The sequence below is a fragment of the Pelodiscus sinensis genome, chromosome 3 (genome assembly GCF_049634645.1).
Source record: "Pelodiscus sinensis isolate JC-2024 chromosome 3, ASM4963464v1, whole genome shotgun sequence".
NCBI lineage: Eukaryota > Metazoa > Chordata > Testudines > Trionychidae > Pelodiscus > Pelodiscus sinensis.
The window spans coordinates 166,725,498-166,742,321 of record NC_134713.1 but is presented as its reverse complement, the minus strand read 5'-3'; the positions used below and the strand labels follow the sequence as shown (position 1 = coordinate 166,742,321).

The 16,824-nt window shown below is 41.9% G+C and overlaps 1 protein-coding gene across 2 annotated transcripts in view; it reads right to left on the bottom strand.

Moving 5' to 3' along the window:
* The window catches only part of LRPPRC (leucine rich pentatricopeptide repeat containing), a 163,366-nt gene that overhangs the window by 57,907 nt on the left and 88,635 nt on the right, over positions 1 to 16,824 (bottom strand). For both annotated transcript variants that reach the window (XM_075925421.1, XM_075925422.1), the window contains exons 26-27: positions 8,164 to 8,232; positions 7,759 to 7,849 (exon numbers count right to left, since the gene is read on the bottom strand). In XM_075925421.1, coding sequence (XP_075781536.1) covers positions 7,759 to 7,849; positions 8,164 to 8,232 — 160 coding nt within the window. The remainder of the gene's footprint in view (positions 1 to 7,758; positions 7,850 to 8,163; positions 8,233 to 16,824) is intronic.

Sequence of the window (16,824 nt, the reverse complement as noted above, 5' to 3'; positions counted from 1 at the left end):
TTGCAGTCTGGGACAGGCACTTAAAATTTTGCTAATTTACTTCTCAGTTCAGTTTATTGTAAAAAACTCACAGGATATAATAGGGCAGTAGTGTTACATTTAAAATACATAGTGGAGATGCTTTTTTTTTTTTTAAACTGTGAGAATATTACTGTATTTTTAAAGGGTTTTTTAAAATTTGATGTTTGTTCCTTGTCAAGTTCTCTGAAGATCTATGGATTGGCCATGATTTTCTTAAGTGACTAGAGACTTTTTTTATTGGTTTTTGTCCAAAATGTCCTGTAATGTTATTTTTATCACTACATTTTATGTACTATATCTATCTTTCTCTATATAGATATATAAAATAAATATATAATACATGGCTCTTCACACTCTATCCACCAGTATTTTGGCTCTTCGTCTGTAACTGGTTGACCACTCCTGTCCTAAGGCGTGGAAAGAAGGCTCTGGTTTAGACCAAGTCAAGAACTGCCCCTGTAGTTTTATCTTTGAACTGCTGAGTATGTCAGTTTTATCAACAGATTTAACTTCTCACCTGTGCCTTGATCAGGCAGTCATCAAGGTGAAAATAAACCTGACCCTTTGCTTCTTCAGGATGGTCATGACAACTGACATGTGCTTTATAAATAGCCAAGGGGTTGACAATAGGTTGAATGGCAGCATAGTAAATTGGTAGCGTATCTGGTTCAAAATGAATCAGAGACATTTCTTGTGACCTTGGAAGGCTGTGATATGAAAGTAAGTGTCCTTCAAGTCAAGGATGCCATACCGGTCCCCTGGAACCTGGTGGGGCATAACTGAGGCCAAGGAGATTATACGGAATTGCAGTTTCTTCATTAATTTTTGAGGTTTCACAGGTTCTGGATGGATCTGAGACTATTGTTGATGGTTGGCATTAGGAAGTAGCAGAAATAGAACCTCCTTGCCCCTTAGCACTGGAGGAACCCCCACTACTGTTTCCAAATAACAGATATGTTTGCACCTCCTGGATAAGAAGTTGTTTGTGAGAAGAGTTCCTGAAGCGTGGTAAGGAAGGGAAGAATTGAATTACAAGCTGTATCCCAGTCCTATCATGCATAGCACTGCAGTGATATGGGCCCACCCCAGACAGAAATGTGGTAACTGCTCCACACTATTTGGGGAAGGTGGATCCAGAAACTGTGCTATCCTCAAGTATACCCTTCAAAGGTCTGATAATTGTCTGGAAGGGCTAGGCCCAGGGCCAATGATAATGGGAAACCTCCTGCCCTGCATCTTTTTAAAACCTCCTGCCCTGCCTCTTGCTGTTGTCCTACTGTGGCTGAGGCTGGTAGAAACAGGGCAATGACTGGGGCTTAAAATGCTTCCTTATACAAGCTAGGATGTGCAACCCAAGGGATTTTAGGGTGGTCACAGAATCATTTAAGCTTTGAATATGTTTGTGATTAGATAGATAGATAGATAGATAGATAGATAGATAGATAGATAGATAGATAGATAGATAGATAGATAGATAGATAGATAGATAGATAGATAGATAGATAGATAGATAGATAGATAGATAGATAGATAGATAGATAGATATCCTTGAAAGGGAGTCTGCATAGGCTACTAGATGCAGAAGGGAGACCCGAGAGCCTGCAGCCATACATTTCTTCTCTTCTTTCTTTGGATTTTTTTATTTGATCACAAAGGAATAAATTTAAGCTGTGTCTTTACTGGGAAGGCTTGGTGACAAAAGTGCTGTCAACATGCATAAGTCGCCAAAAGTGAAAACCACTCAAATAGTTTTTACTGTCTTCCACTGTTGACATTTCATGGTCACATTCTGTCTGCAGAGTGCAAGCATAGAGCAAAGCAATGTGAGTAAGCATCCTATAGTGCATTATTGTGGGAAGACAAAGCTGATCCCAGTGCTTCTTGGGATTACCTCGTAGTTCTGTGAGCTATGCATGCTGAGGAATGTCGAAGCAGCATAACACAATCTCTCCAGCCTTCCCCCTGCAGCAGCAGTCTGCCTGCTGCTGTTTTCCTAGCAGAGCAGAACAGAAGCATTCCAATTATTTTCTCTTTGTTTCCCAAGCAGAGCAACTCATTCAGCTATAATACACTTCCCAGAGCTTTGAAAGAGGTGGGGGTGTATGACAGCAAAGCAGCAGAGATCACAAAACACTGAGCACAGTCATCAGGGTAGGCATTGTGGGATATTGGCAGAAGCTGGTTCTCTTGACAAAACAACAGCAGAGTCTACAATGGTTCTTTGATGACAAAGGGAGGAGAAAAGACAAAAGTCTCTCACGGTGCTAGAAGATTTGTGTCACCAAAGCTGAGTGTTTTTCACAAGTCACACTGCAGTGTAAACGTTTTCATTGTTTTGTCACCAAAAGGCAGTTTTTGGTTCTCTGAAAACATTTACTCAATGTTCAGCAGCAGTCAAAAAAGCAAACAGAATGTAAGGAATCATTAAAAAAGGGATAGAGGATAGGACAGAATATCTTCCTGCCTCTGTATAAATCCATGGTATGCCCACATCTTGAGTATTATGTACAGATGTGATTGCCTCATCTCAGGAAAAGTATCTTGACACTGGACAAGATTCAGAAAAGGGCAACAAAAATGACTGGGGATTTGGCACAGAAGTCATATGAAGAGAGATTAAAAAGATGGGGACATTTCAGTTTAGAAAAGAGGAGACTAAGGATGGATATGATAGTGGTCTATAAAAATCATAACAGGTATGGAGAAAGTAAATAAGTAAAAATTTTACTTGTTTCTATAATGTAAGAACTAGGGGTCACCAAATGAAACTAATAGGTATCAGGTTTAAAAAAACCAAAACAAACAAAAGGAAGTATCTCTTCATGCAGCACACAACCTGTGGAACAGCTTGCCAGAGGATTTTGTAAAGATCAGGACTAACAGGGTTAAAAAATGAGCTAGATAAATTCATGGAGGATAGGTCCATCAATACTTATTAGCCAGGATGGGTAGGAATGGTGTCCCTAGCCTCGGTTTGTCAGAGGCTGGAAAGGGATGACAGGAGAGGGACACTTGATTATTACCTGCTCTGTTCACTCCCTATGGAGCATCTGGCATTGGCTACTGTTGGAAGACAGGATACTGGGCTAGATGGACCTCTGGTCTGACTCAGCATGGCTGTTTTTACTATGTTCTTCCTAGATTAGTGGTACTAGGACTGGCTCTTGGAGATGTGAGATGGTGTACCCCAATAGGGCCACACGTAGCACATAATACAAATATGGTTGAATTTGCTGGGGTTAGCCAATTCACTGCTCTCCATGTGCTAGTTTGCCTCTGGTCTTCTTCATAGGGTTCCCTTCTGATCAGAGGGGAGAAGATACCCTGCTGTAAGTCAGCAAGCAGGTATATTCTCTTTATTCACAAAATGTACTCTCAACATTTTCTTTGGTTAGAGAACAAAGAAGGTAAATTTCAGGTAGAATGTACATTTTCTTTTTTCCAGAAAGTCAGAGGGGATCAAATTGAGTTTATAAAAGGAAACTCTCTCCCAACCTAAATTAGGGATACACTCTTCAGGCTCCAAAAATGATTCAGAAGTGCAAACCATGGTTCACAATCAGAATGAAAATGTCAGCTAGTAGAGCATTCTCAAACTTCTGCAATGATAATAAACTGTATTAAAAAAGTGATACTAGCTTTTAATGACTGATTCCATTACAAAGGAACTATGCAGCACAAGAAATCTTTACTTAAGTTTGCAACCGTTTCCTAAAGTTTAAAAAGATCAAAAACTGATAATAGATATATGGGCTAGATTATTTCAGATTTAAGATAGAGGTTTAAGAAATCTGCTTTCAACAGTTTTGTCAATTGTTATTTCTACATAATTAAAAGATTTTTTTTATACCCAGTTTAGATAAAATTGAGGGCTACTAATTTAGATGTACTTAAAATTGAAAGCAGATACATAATTACGGCTTAGGTATTCTATGAGAACTCTCAATCATACTCCTGTGTGGAACAGTTCTGATACCTGGTCTTAAATTGTTGAAAGCAGACAAGTGCATGGTTTTTGTCTTCTATGGTGACAGAAAGCTGCAAACCTTTTCCATTTATTTGAGTAGATGGAATTTGTTGCGCCATTTCTTGCTGACTGAAGAATTTGTGTGACAGAGTTTGATAAATTATATCTGTTAAGATTTCTCCTCTCAGCAGATATTCTGTCAGACTGAGTAACTGTTGGAGGGGGACAGTTTGCTTGTTGAGATGTAGGAGAACTACCTCCTCTTGAAGCAAGATTATTTTTTAAGACCAGTTGCTTTATTATGGTGAACCAGCATTTATAAAGCTAGAATGGAGATACAGATATAGATTGGTTTTGAAGCTTTTTGAAGCTGCTGAGAAAATGAAAGGTATTAAAGGAATGGAGGAAATATGTACAATAAGCTTTTAACATTTTTCTGTTGCATTATTCATATCTTTTGCTTGCCAGAAGTTTAATCAGGATAGGAAACATCCTACTTTCTTGCTACATAATGTCAGAAGGTGGTTTTCTAATAGTAGCTAGAAAGAGCACTACTTAATTAGAGAAATAACTCACCAACTCTAATTCTACTAAAGAAAGGATATTTTGTGGGTATCTTCTCAGATGCTTGCATGTTCAAGTCAGTGGATTGCTCTGGGCTAAGTTTTCCTTACCATATGGACCTAAGATGTAGTTTACATTCTTTGGGGGGAGGCGTAGAGTGAACACCCACTAGTTCAAGCTTTTCCCTTGCACAATTTGTGTGTGACAAATATTTTTTATCAGCTCTGTAATACACAAACACACTGTTCAGTATCTAATCTCTAGAACGTAAAATACAAGTATCCAAAGCTTCCAGATAACCAGAACGAGCAGCATTTTTGGAAATATGTGGCATAATTTCTGGCATTGATAATCTTTCCTGCATTAAATAATAAAATCCATGTTAAAAGATCAGTCATTCCTGAAAATCTGTTATTTCAGGATAAATTAAGAAATTATATGCGCTACATTTTAGGGATGTTAAATTTAGATTAACTGGCTAATCGAATAGTTGATGCAATTTGCATCGACTATTCGATGAGTTGATAAGGGCGCCTCCGCCTTTGAAGTGTAGCAACAGCCCTCCAGGGCTGTTGCTACACTTAAAAAGCAAAAGCGCTGCAGGGATCACAGGGCCAGCAGGAGACTAAAGCAGTCCCCTTAGCTGGCCCAGTGCTCCCCACGGCATTTCAAAGTGTCAGTGCAGCATGGAGCTTGGGGTCAGCAGGGGACTCTGAGTCCCCAGCTGACCTCATGCTCCATGTGACGCTGCTGCTTTGAAATGTTGTGGGGAGCCTGGCGTCAGGCTCCACATGAAGTTTCAAAGCGGCAGACCCTGGGCTCCATGCGGCACTGCTGCTTTGTAGCATCCCCACCTCTCCCTGATCGATAAGCATTTGCTTATCGGATAGTCAACTAGTGGTTCACATCCCTACTACGTTTTATAACTAGTTGTAGCAAGAATACGGGTTTGCAAATATTTTTTTCTATCATCAAATTGACTGGATTAATGGACCATCAAATATTAAAACTACACATGTATCCTCTAGTTGCTGATGAAAAAAGCATTCCTATATATTTTTAATATGGACAGAGAAGTCCTTCATAGTCATAAACTGCCTTTATTAAAGGAAATCACAATGACCGTGTGTACAGCAAGTGTGCAGGTACAGGAAACATGCACTCAGGAAGTTTATGAAAGATTCTGGGATGGCCTGCTGAATGCCCTATATCCTGAAAACTGGCTCAGAACTTCACATAACATGTGAAATGCCAACCTCAGAAACTAAAGAAAGATTAGGATACTACAAACCTTCAAAATCCCATTTTCCCATCTACCCTTGCAGGTACCTGGAGTCCAAACTTTGGCAGATAAAACTCTCAAGTACCTAAGTGCGTGAACTAGCACCCCCACAATCCAACCCTTTGCCCTGAGCCCTCTGCCCCACACACACTCCTCCCTCACACGTAACTTTCACTATTATATCACACATTTCCCTCTCTTCCCGCTATATGACCGCAAGGGGGTAGGTTGTGTTAGGTACTGTCCTGTAAGAAATTTAAGTTCCTTTCACACCTCCCTTTAAAGCTGTACCTTTTAACAACCATCCATACTCTCCACTCATTGAAGGTCGTGCATATTCAATAATTTGATTGGTTGAGAAATCTTTCGTGATGGTGTACTATTCTGTGACCCCAACAGGAAAAATGGTGAAGAGAAAGCAGAGATGACAAGTACTGAAATATTCAAAAGGAGTGGACAGATTTGTATGCATTTGTGGATAGGTCAGGATGTCCACACTATCTCATTTGTAGTGAGAGACTGTCCTCAAACAAAAAAATTCAATTTAGAATGGCATTTCATGACAAAACATGTGACATGATTGATAATAGCATAAATTAAACATGTCAATTATCAATAATATTACGTTCTATTTTTTCAGTCATGTAAATGGGCACTTATACGGCTCTTTGTTGGCCACTTGTTTTGAATTTTGATGTAGTTTGGCTCTTTGGTTTGAAAAGGTCACTGATTTCTGGGGTATTAGGATCATGGATGAAAACCACCAGCAAGCAGATTTCTACAGCAAACCTAACTAGCTTGCGGTAGTGAACTGTATATCTTCCCTCCACAACACACCCATACAGAAAGTGAACCAGCTCTATGTGAGTAGAATGGATCTCCCCCAGTTACAATTTCTAAATGGCAATCTGGAGATGTGAGGTGTAATAAAAAGAAAACTGGAATAAAATCTCTACTACAGAAAGTGGCACCAAAATTAAGTGATCAGAAGCAAACTCCCATCTCTGTATCCTTTCCCCCCACCCTCTTCTTTCTCTCTCTCTTCAGCATCTGAGGAAGTGAGTTGAAGCTCACAAAAGCTTATGCTTTAATACCCTAATAAATATGTTAGCCTTTAAGTGCCACCAGACACTTCGTTGTTATAAATAATTCTATATTTTAAACCATTCCCCCCATCCGAAAAGGCTTCCCAAATCAAAACATTCATCCAAAAGCACAAATCATGGTCATAGCAACTAATGAGTTTTTGGTAAAATGTTGGCATATGTTACAAATACATGGAAACTATGACAAATAAAACCTAAGCCACTTCTTAAATGCTTTATCCTATTTTTTAAAATCAAGTAAACTGAAAAATTTAAAAGCCAACAAGCTAACTTTTATGGGTTCTATCTTTGTCTATCTCTGGATGCAATATCAGACAAATGAAGTATAAACAGAGATTCTGAAACATGGCAACATTAGTATTTCCTATGGATAAATAAGGAGATCCAACAAAGCAAATGGTTCTGTGACAGAAGAGCCAAAGGTCACTTTTCTGACCACCTCACAAGCTAGGAAAAATGTCTCAATGATCTGTGACAAAAGATCAGGTTCACCACCAAAGGAAGTTTCTGAATTGCAGAAAAGGAAGTGATGGCAAAAGTGCAATGTTTGTCTTAGTAGCCTACACAGAGTTGGTAGTGAGCAAAGCATACCCAAGTCAGAAAACTCCCATCAAGAGCTGTGCTATACATCATTACTATCAACACTAAAGATGGCTCTACTGAGAAATACAATTTTAATTGGTTACCTGAAAAATTCAAAACAAGGTAAAAAACAATCTGATCCCATAACACAGTTCACTTTTTTTCAAATACTATTAAAAATTAAAATTCCCAAAAATAATCTATAATAGAGCAAAAAATATTTTTGGTTAACTTACTGCATAACTGTAGGATGTAGTAGTACATCTGATCTCTATCACACTCAAATAGTTTTTCAGTCATTTCCACCATATTTTCTAAAATGTCCATCTTTGGGGGAGGGGAGGAAGAAAGAAAAAAAGTCATTCATATACACACACGCAATATCTATATCATACTATGGCTCATCTAATTTTCATATGTATAATCACAAGTGTAGTTCACGGATATGTAAATACACACATTCACTCCAAAAGTTTGGGAATGTAAATATTATAAGACTATATATAGTTTTTCACTAAATATTAAGTATCAATTTACATAATTACCATTCTGTTTACGTAAACTGTGATATGCATAAAATACTTGGTATTACCATAGACGTATTAATCACAAATAGATGAGACATGATGCAACAGATGTACCTGGTTATTCGCAATACACTTCTCAGCAAACCACTGCAACCTTCCAGGACGAGCTCTCAAGCCTGGAGTCTGCAAAACAGTATTTCCACACAAACAAAAATGTTAATTAACTTAAAAGTGTTTTCTTAAAATGGAAAAGTAACTGTTGTTAATTAATACAAGTATTGATTTTTATTAATGGAAGAATTAGTTCTCACAATTCTAAGCTAACCGACTTCATTCTTAATTAAACAACATGTATCCTAATGGAATATGGAGAACCCTCATTGCTGCCCTACACGCAATCAGGTGTAATAGGATAGTTAATGCCTAAGTAGGGATGTTAAATTGTGAGTAATTTACTAATCGAATAGTCAATGCATTTTGCATTGACTATTCGATTAGTTGACAGGGAACCTTCTCCCTTGAAGTGTAGCAACAGCCCTAGGGTTCACACTTCAAAGGCAGAAGCGCTGTGTAGAGCCCGGGATCAGCTGGGGATTCCTTCACTGGCCTCAGGCTCTGTGCAGTGCTGCCATTTTGAAATGCTGTGGGAAGCCCGGCATCAGGCTCCTCGTGGCATCTCAAAGCAGAAGCATTCCATGGAGCCCAGGATCAGCTGGGGACTCCCCTGCCAATGCTGGGCTCCGAGTGGTGCTGCTGCTTTGAAATGCCACGAGGAGCCTGACGCCGGGCTCCCTGCGGCATTTCAAAGCAACAGCACTGCACAGAGCCCAGGGTCAGTGGAGGAGTCCCCAGCTGATCCCGGGCTCCACGCATTGCTGACGCTTTGAAACTCCTCGTGCAGACCAGGGACACCCCAGTTAGTCCCGGGCTGCACGCAACCTTTCAAAGTGGCAGTAATGCATGGAGCCCAGCATCCGGCAGAGGCTCCACATGGCGCTGCCACTTTGAAGTACCCTCTCCTCTCCCTTCCCCACCCCAACCTCTTGCTGCCTCCTTCTGATAGAGGGAGCAGAGTGTGTGTGTGTGTGGGGGGGGGGTTGGAAAGTGACTAGCTGACTAGCCTGTTAACTATTTGATAAGCAGTTGTTTATCAGATAGTCAACTAGTCCTTTACATCCCTAATCCTAAGTGACTTTAGAAATGCAAAGGCTGCACTGGTGACTACTGAAATAATAACCATATTTGATTCTAAATATGAACATTTCAATTCAACAAAACTTCTGGATTTAAAATTTCTATGCTGGTTCTTTGATTGAATGTGGTTCCCCCCCCCTAAATAATCTCTGACATTAGGGAGCCATTTGAGTAGGTAATACAGGTTGGACCCCATAATCTGGCACCCTCGGGACATCAGTGGTCTCAGAAGATGGATTTTGCCAAACCAAGGGAGGTCATTTTTGCCCCACCTCCACCCAGCCCCAGTCCAGCTCTGCTTCTTGCCTGACCTCCCAGTGGACTCCCTACATACAACCAGCCCTGCTGCCCTGACACAGCAGCCTACAGTCCCAGCTACTGGGACTCTCAGCTTCACCACAGCAAACCACTGCCCTGCCACCAGTGCTCCTGACCCCGCCAGCCTAGCCACGGCAGCACCAACCCTGGCAGCCCACAATCCCGCTGCATGGACTCTCACCCTGACCCCCTGCCACAGAGTGCTGCTCAACCACTGGGGTTCCCAACCATGCTAGCTCTACCAGAGCAGCACCGTCCCCACTGCCAGAACTCCTGGCCCCAACAGTCTCGACTGGTGGGGCTCCTGGCCCTGCCAGACCTGCTGTGGCGGCCCCGCGGTCCTGCCACTGGGGCTCCTGGCTCCACTGCGGCAGATCGCTGCCCCACTGGAGCCCACCAGCATTCCGATCTCTCTGTCACGTGCTCAGCCAGACTCCCATGGCAGGGCTCTCAGCCCATTGGCCATCCTGCAACCAGCCTGGCTGGGTTCCCGGTCCCCACAGGGTTCCTGCCTCTGTCCCTTCACTGGGTCTCTCTGGTCCGGCAAAATCTGTGGTCCTACTGGACCACAGATGTTGCCGGATCAGAGAGTCCCAGTTGAGAGAGTTTCAACCTGTAGTGAAAAAAATGGTATTTTGAAACAAAGATGCATTTTAAAAAAAATCACAAAGTTCAGGAATGATGTGTTTCAAAGACCACAAGCCTGCCTTGATTTTCATTCTCAAAGTGCATTTAATATTTAAAGAAAAAGGGTCCATAATGGAAATACAACTAACAGAAAACTCTGAGCATGCCATGCAACTTTTTTCCTGACACCATTTTCAACACACACTCAACAGGAATCTACAGAATTTTCAACACACATCCAACAGGAATCTTCATTTGCATAATCGCAGACTGCCGCTATTTTGAAACAGCCTGTTTCGAAATAACAAACGCTGTGCAGGCGTGGTTATTTCGGGAGAAAACCTTCTTCTGAAATAATCAGTAAACCTTGTTGTATGAGGAATAAGGACTATTTCAGAAGAAGGGTTTTCTCCTGAAATAACCACATCTACACAGTGTTCAAAATAGAACGGTCCACGATTATGCAAATGAAGCACAAGAAATTCAAATCCGCGCTTCATTTGCAATTTCGCTTGTCTGCATTTTCATCCCTCTCTCAAAAGAGGGTGCAAGTGCAGACATACCCTTAGAAACTTGTTGCATGCAATTTCTTACCCTAACAGTAGCTTTAATTATGTTCTCTCACCAACTAGGCCGCATCCCAGCTTGGGCACGATCCCGCCCCCTGTACAGTCTTACATGTTTCCAGCAGTTATTCTGGTTGTAAGCAGGGGGTATCTTGGTGTCTGGCACCTGCTCTTATTATTTGGTTTCCAGCCTATTAGGGATGTTAGCGTACAGTCATTTAAATGATTAACCGAGAAGCCTGGGTACAATGTATACAATCTATCATTTTGAGAGGTACATGCGCACAGCAATGGAGAATCTATGCCTCCTTGCCTGTTTATGTAAAACACCATAGCAGTGTAGTCTGACATGGAGAACATGACAAGAATAGATCAACAGCAAAAACACACAGCATGTCTTGAGTATTGCCCAAAGTTCCAGAACACTGATGTGCATTCTTGCTTCTCAAGTGATTCAAGTTCCTTCTATCACACAATCTTCCATGAATGCTCCCAGTCATCAAGCAAGGAGTATATCAGGTTTGCCATGCTTGATAAGGATGGGAGGAAAAGCATTCTAGAACAGACTTAACGCAGGTCTGTCCACCATCAAAGGAAAGTGATGACCTCTGGTGACATGGTGGGAATGGTGTATACGGGCCGGTTGCAGCCATAATTGTAGAAAGCAGAAGCACAGGCAAACAAATGCTGAGACAAATATACATTGCTGTGTAGCCAAGGAAGTCAAGGACAGCTCTGGCCGAGACTGCGGATGAATGTCACTGAAGCAATTTGGACCAGTAGACTGGTGGTGGGTTCAAATCCCACCAGCCCTGGAGCTGCCCGGCACCCATCTTGGGCTGCAGCAGGTGCCAGGCTGAAGGTAGACAGGATAAGGCATCCGGGAAAGGTGGGGTGGTGGGCTGGGTCTTCCGGTGGCGTCGCAGATAAGGTGGGCAGGTATGCACATATAGAAGTCGCTTTGATGTGTGCTCTGATGAACTCCAAAGACCTTGCAGGGTGCCAAGTCTATTTTTCAATATTCAGTACTCACCCTGAGAAACGAGAGGAATAGAAGGGGCTAATGTTGATTCCTGAGTTTCCTTTGTGGATCGCACTGCCGTTAACCACTAGAATAGATGAGGACTCCTTGCCATCAAAGGCGAACTGCTACCTCAGATTTTCTTTTTTAAAAGACTTGGGGAGCACTAGTGAGTCGTGCATTGGAAAAGTTGAAGATTCACCATGAACCTCAGGCAGGCTTACCTCTATAGACATTTTGGAATTGGAAAAGGTTCAGAAAAGGGCAACAAAATGTTTAGGGGTATGCTGCTATAGGAGGATAGATTAAGAACAGTGGGACTTTTCAGCTTGAAAAAGATGATGAAAGGGGGATATAATATAGGTTAATAAAATCATGACTTGGATAGAGAAAATTGACAAGTGTCATTTATGTTTTGTCATAACATAATAACTAGGGGTCATAAAATGAAATAGGGAGCAGGCTTAACACAAATCAATGCAAGTACTTCTTCACACAACTCAGTCGATACATGGAATTCTTTGTCAGAGGATGTTGCAAAGTTCAAGAACATAACAAGGTTGAAAAAAGAACTAGATAAATTCATGGAGGATAGGTCCATCAGTGACTATTAGTCAGAATGAGCAAGTGTGGGGTCCCTAGCCTCTGTTTGCCAGAAGCTGGGAATGAGTGATGGGGGATGGATCACTTGATAATTACCTGTTCTGTTCACTCCCTTTGGGGCACCTGGCACTAGCTAGTCAGAAGAAAAGATACTGGGCTAGACCGACCTTTGGTCTGACCCAGTATGGCCATTGTTATGTTCAGGGCTTGACGAACAGCAGTGAAAACTGCTCGCCAGCCCCGTACTGCACATGTGCAAGAGCTGCAGTGCGCATGCGTGCGCCGCAAATGAACGGGGCGTGCGGCTGAAATCTACTCGCCACGGGCGAGTAGATTGTATTGTTTGTCGATCCCTGGTTATGTTCTTGAATAACTGATAGCAGGATAAGAGAATCTTTCATGAAGAACAATCATTCTGGGGAAATGGAACATTTAGGCAGCAAGTATGTCTCAGGTATTTGCCTGCCCCTCCCACCTACTTTCTTTGCTCCCAGTGACTCCTAATACCCATCTTCATTATTGGGCTCTTCATCCAATCTCAGTATTCTGGCTTCACCATCCCATAGCTCTCTGTCCCAGTTTCTATCTCCAGCCAATTTCAATTCTTCCCCTGCACCTCAGCTCATTATCAGATCAGTCTCCTCTCCCCACCTAACTTCTTCCCCCCAACCTCACTGCTTCTTAAATCCCAGTCTCCTTGCCTAGCCAATCCCAATCTCCACACTGGTCCTAGATTCCTTCTCTCCTCCCTCCGTCAGTTCTCCCACCCTTCCATGCATTGCTCCTTGTCCCTGTTTCCCCATGCTCACCCAACTCCCTGTCCACCACGGGCATCCAGTGGCTCTGCCTTCCCAAATCACCAGCCTGAACCCACCCACACGCTACCCCCCAGAATACCTATTATAGGCATTCTGGGAGCAGAGTGTTGCTGCTCCAGATTGCCCACCCTTCCCGGGCTCAGGGTGGTTTGGGCCATGCTGCAGCCTCACTCCCCACTGCTCCCGGGGCAGGGAAGCTGGAGCCATGTGATTACCTCCCTCCACACTGCTCCCCAGGGTGAGGAGGCTCAGGCCACGTCCACCTCCCTCCACACTGCTCTCAAGGACTGGGGAGGCTCAGGCTGCATGGCTGCCTCCCTCCCCATGGCTCCAGGGATGCTGGAGTGTGTGCGTGCTCTTCCCCTCCTCGTGGGGGCGGAGGGCGAGGGACGCATGTTCGGCGTGCTGCTCCTCTCCTCCCAGTAGTGGGGGGGTGCCCTCACCAGAGGGGGCAGGGCTGTGGGTGGGTCCTGCCTCCCCCAACCCCAGTGGCACCAATCGACCATGATCTCCACTCCACATATGAATCAAGAAGTTCCTTTGAAGGGGGGAGGGACACTCTTTCCTCTCACTTCAGGGGCACAGCCCCAAAACAGCCTGCAGCAGCCCAGAGCCACAATCGCAGGGAAAGTCCTGTTCAGCCTCAAAACAAAACATGTCTTATGTGGACACAATTTTCACAGAGTTTCACAGTAGTTAGCTACTAAAATCAAAGACGTCTTTCTGACACTGCGCAAAGACTTATAATTTGGCTCAATTTGGACAGACTTTCACAAAGACAAACAGCACATGTCCCCTCTGACTAATGTAAAACTCCCATTCCATTGCACAGAGCCTCAAATACTGTTCAAAGACAACAACTGGTAAGACAAATGTCAGACTAAAAATGTATAACAAAGTCATAAACAACGAGAAAAAAAGGGGGTCAGAAGCAACCTTAGTAGGCAATGTTTCTTGCCCCACCAATAATGCGAACTGTTTAATGTGACTATTTACAAGGATGATTAAAATGAGTTGCTCAACAGAGGTAGTCTTATATTGTTCTCAACATGTTGGGTGATACTATAGGTCAGTCCCAAGGCAAGAAGGTTATGCCAAAACAGTGATCTCTTGTATAGGCTTCAGTATACAAAGTTAGGAAACGTATTGTAATACAATGAAACTATGTTGTTACAGCAACAATTACTGGGGCTTATATACCTCTGTTCAGTGCTTTTCTAATTTTAACATCCACTAAGCAGTTTCATGTAAAATACACTGAAAACTAAATCAATAAGAATTAACATCTTATACAAGCTCTTGAAAATTAAAAAGAAAAAAAGTATGTTACTTTCATCTGTAGTTAATCCTCTTTGTGACATGGCAAAATGCAAATGCTGCATTCAGTTACAACTTCCAATATCATTGCTGATTTCAATACCAATGATCTAAATGCTCCAAAGCTGCAAACTTTATATAGTAAATCCTTTCCTGTTCAGCAATGATTGATGTGTCTGTCACTACAAGGACAGCTGAGTTATATCACAGATATTCTTATGTTTCATTTTGAAATTGAGAAGTGTTTTCACATACAGCAGGTCTCAATCATCAAAAGAACATCTAGGTCAGATTAACTAAATCTCTAAGGCTTGCACGATAGTCCATATTTGTGGCTTATCTCTTGCCACTTTTAAACAGCACATCTAGAAGAAAACATTCTACAACACAGCCAACTAAACACACAGAATCCTAGTGCTGGAACCTTGCATAAAGTTTATTAAAATACCAATTATGCTTAATGGCTATACCCCATTCCCAGTTAAAACTACTCAAGTTATATTCTCTTATAATTTAAGGTTCATGCATATTATGCTCTCTCAGGTTTCATATTATACTTTTTTCAGCTTAAAATATCACCTTTTATTTTGCTCTTTGCTCCTTTAAGAAATGTTCTGCATTCAAGAGGGTCAACATCAAACAACTTACAAGCCAAATACAGAATTTGTAAGGCTAACAAAACCATTTTCCTAAATTTTTTTCCTGTTGGAAATCCAAGCAATAGTAAAAATACTTCAGTTTACTCCTGATTTTGCAAGTGTAGAATAAGTTCATGTATTAAGTTAGCAAAACATGTTTTTTCCCATTAGGGCCATGTTTTATAAAAAATGTAGAATGCTTTTTAAGGCTTGGCTGTGTGCTTCCATACAGCCTTACACCTGGTTTTACATACCTTGAGTGGAAAAGGCTGTTTAGATTTCAGGTAACTGTTTTCTAAACTAATTATTAAAATACTACGAAAATTCACTGATTTATTTTGTGCATAGGAGTTCTCCCACCCTTCCCCAAATCCCATTCCATTCATTAAACAAACAACTCCTTTTTAAAGCCCATTTCCAATCCCTTTATCCAGGCACTGTATACCTTCCCTACCAGGTACTTACAATTTGGTGGTAAAGGAAAAATTTATTCCAAGGCCTCCTAAACACCTGAATCCTCCTAAAAGGAGGGGGGGAAGGTGGATGGTAAGGTCCCAGCAATGGATTGGCTGGGAGAAAATGGGTGTAAAAAGGAGGGCTGGTGGAAGCCCACTGGGTAATTTTAGAATAAATATGAGGCTACCTGCAGCGAACATTTTCATCTGCCAAGTAGTCACAGACATCTAATAATAAAGTTGAAGTCTGATTAAAACCCATATCAAATGTCTCTGGTCTTCCTTTCAGTATAGCTGGACAACTGAAGGCTTTTAGAAGTGAAGCTAGGGTGACTAAAGATGCTGCAATGAAACCTATGAAGCAGACAGAGTAGTTCTCTTGCTCGTAACAGCAAATTAGAGTGAGACAAAAAGGAACAAGTAGAAACTCTGACCTCATTTTAGTTACCCTATCTTCAGAAAATGGAGAGAAATTTTCAAACCTTCAACTTTTTCATAGTTCTTGACAGCTTCAGTACAATAAATGCATGGTGAGTCTATTCCACAACACTCAGCGATGGAACACCTTGCTGGATCCCCCATCTTCTGAGGAAGCCCAGCATGACACCAAATAGACAATAAAAAAACCTAAGGCGCCAAGCCCAGATGTCATCCTAGTTGTGGTTTTGAAAGCTGGTGGAACAATGTGCAGGCACAAACTTTGCCAACTCCTTGACAAAATCTGGACCTGTGAAGCAATTCCACCTGACTTTTAGAATGTCAATGTTGTAACAATAGTCAAGAAAAGGGACAAATCTTTGTAAGTGAACTACAGAAGTATTGCCTCTCCTCTCCATTGCCAGGAAGCTCCTTGTCCAGATCCTGCTAAACCAACTTCTTTCCCTTGCTGTAGAACTCCTCCCTGATGGCGTCAGGACATCCTAAGGCACAAGTGACTTGCAGAGAGCAACACTAGGAACTGTTCGTGTCATTCATCAGTCTAATTATTGATGCCCTATGGAAGGTGCTGTGTAGGTTTAGCTTTCCATAGGAAGTTATGTCCATCATCAGTCTATTCATGATGGGATGACTGCCACCTTTCTGGGCAACAGCTCAGAGACCAAATCATTCAACATTATATTGATAAGCTATTATTCCCACATTTTTTATGTTTGGGAATAGCAGCTTCCTTGTATATTACCCATAGGGAACAACCACCACCTTCTGACAAAAGTGAAA